This window comes from Octopus bimaculoides, chromosome 14, assembly GCF_001194135.2.
Source record: "Octopus bimaculoides isolate UCB-OBI-ISO-001 chromosome 14, ASM119413v2, whole genome shotgun sequence".
Lineage (NCBI taxonomy): Eukaryota > Metazoa > Mollusca > Cephalopoda > Octopoda > Octopodidae > Octopus > Octopus bimaculoides.
This window is the reverse complement of record NC_068994.1, coordinates 328458-330240: the sequence shown is the minus strand read 5'-3', so window position 1 is coordinate 330240 and position 1783 is coordinate 328458. Positions and strand designations below refer to the sequence as shown.

General features: G+C 36.1%; 1 protein-coding gene across 1 annotated transcript in view; it reads right to left on the bottom strand.

Moving 5' to 3' along the window:
- Window positions 1-981: 981 nt before the first annotated feature.
- The window catches only part of LOC106883693 (uncharacterized), a 229206-nt gene continuing 228404 nt past the window's right edge, over window positions 982-1783 (bottom strand). The window contains exon 5 of the mRNA XM_052972985.1: window positions 982-991. Coding sequence (XP_052828945.1) covers window positions 982-991 — 10 coding nt within the window. The remainder of the gene's footprint in view (window positions 992-1783) is intronic.

Here is a 1783-nt window from a genome sequence, read left to right as displayed (position 1 = left end):
ATATGTCAGTATATATATATATATATATATATATAGAGAGAGAGAGAGAGAGAGAAACACTTAAACATGCATACCTACATAGCTACATGAATTCACACATACATATACACATCCATATATACAAATACATGCACACACATAAACATATGGATACGCACATACATATACACATGTATATATGTATACACACACACACACACACACACACACACACATACACATATACAGTACTTCCCCGTGACAGGTGATGCTAGAGATGATCTACAGATGACAACGCTTTTGTAAAATAACTCATAGATTATTAGAAACACACACACATATAGACACACACATATATACATTTACTCATACATTGAAACCCATACGCACATATAATATATACTTGCACACATACATGCATAAACACACACACACACAACTATATACACGCAGGAATAAACACACACAGATGTAAACAAAAGAAAAAAATATTAAAGGTTGATCGCAAATACAGAAATATGTGTGCATAGAGATACGCATACGTATATCTATACAGAGACACACACACACACACACACACACACACACACACACACACACACACACACACACACACACACACACACACACACACACACACACACACACACACACACACACACACACACACACACACACACACACACACACACACAGTGATCATGTATTGGCATTATTGTTTCCTAACAATATGGACAGATGTTTCAGCTCGCTTCTCCAGAGAAAACTCACTTTACTTGCAGAGAGAGAGAGAGAGTCGCTATGTCTATTGCTATAGAGATGACGAACAAGAAGGAGTTGGAGAGGAAGAGGTGCAAGTAAGAGGAGTGAATATTTATACACACTCACACATACACACACATATACCTTGTTTGAATGTTGTTAGTGGTGGGATTATATCCCTGTGTGTGTGTGTGTGTGTGTGTATAGTGTTATATTTAGAATTAACGTTTATAAAAGTATTTACAAACGAATTGTGTTGTTCCTACAACTGTATCACTACACAACCCCTTTAGGTAGATATTCGTTTGCCTTGGAAGCAGATTCCCTTCTCAGTTTTACGCCTTATATAGCAATTCTATTTACCAAAATATAAACATCTGCACAATTGATTCCATATATGGTGTTGGTATAACGTAGTTTATTTCAGATAAATGTATGGCTTCATGTTTTATTCCAGTATTCTGTCACAGTATCATACAAGAGCATCATCAAACATATTAAATTTGTTTTTTTTTCCCCCACAAAATATACATCGTGCGCCGGTAAATATGAGATATATAATAGAATAGAAGACATCTGGTGATCTGTGTCAGCAAAATATGTATTAATGAGACAAAATTACAAAAAATTACAGCGAAATTTCCGTGGAGAATGGAGTGTCCGATGTTTACGGACACTTTTTCTTCAGTTTCTCAAAAATGGTTTGTGTGTAAAATCCTACTCATTTCTTTTCTTTTTTTCTCTGCTGCTATCTTTACTCTGAAGGTCCACCCTCCGAAATACCGACTGTTCTACTCTCCACAACGAGTTCACTGGACTCCGCACTCTTCTAGTTACTTTTCCACACCTGCACACACACACACATACAGGCACACACACACACACACACACACACACACACACACACACACACATGCAAATTTATATGGGTGTGTGTATATATATATATATATATATCGATGTATATGATTAAATATATACCTACATCTTTGTACATACAATGATGGAACACATTTGAAACGTGTAACTACGACTCGAACAA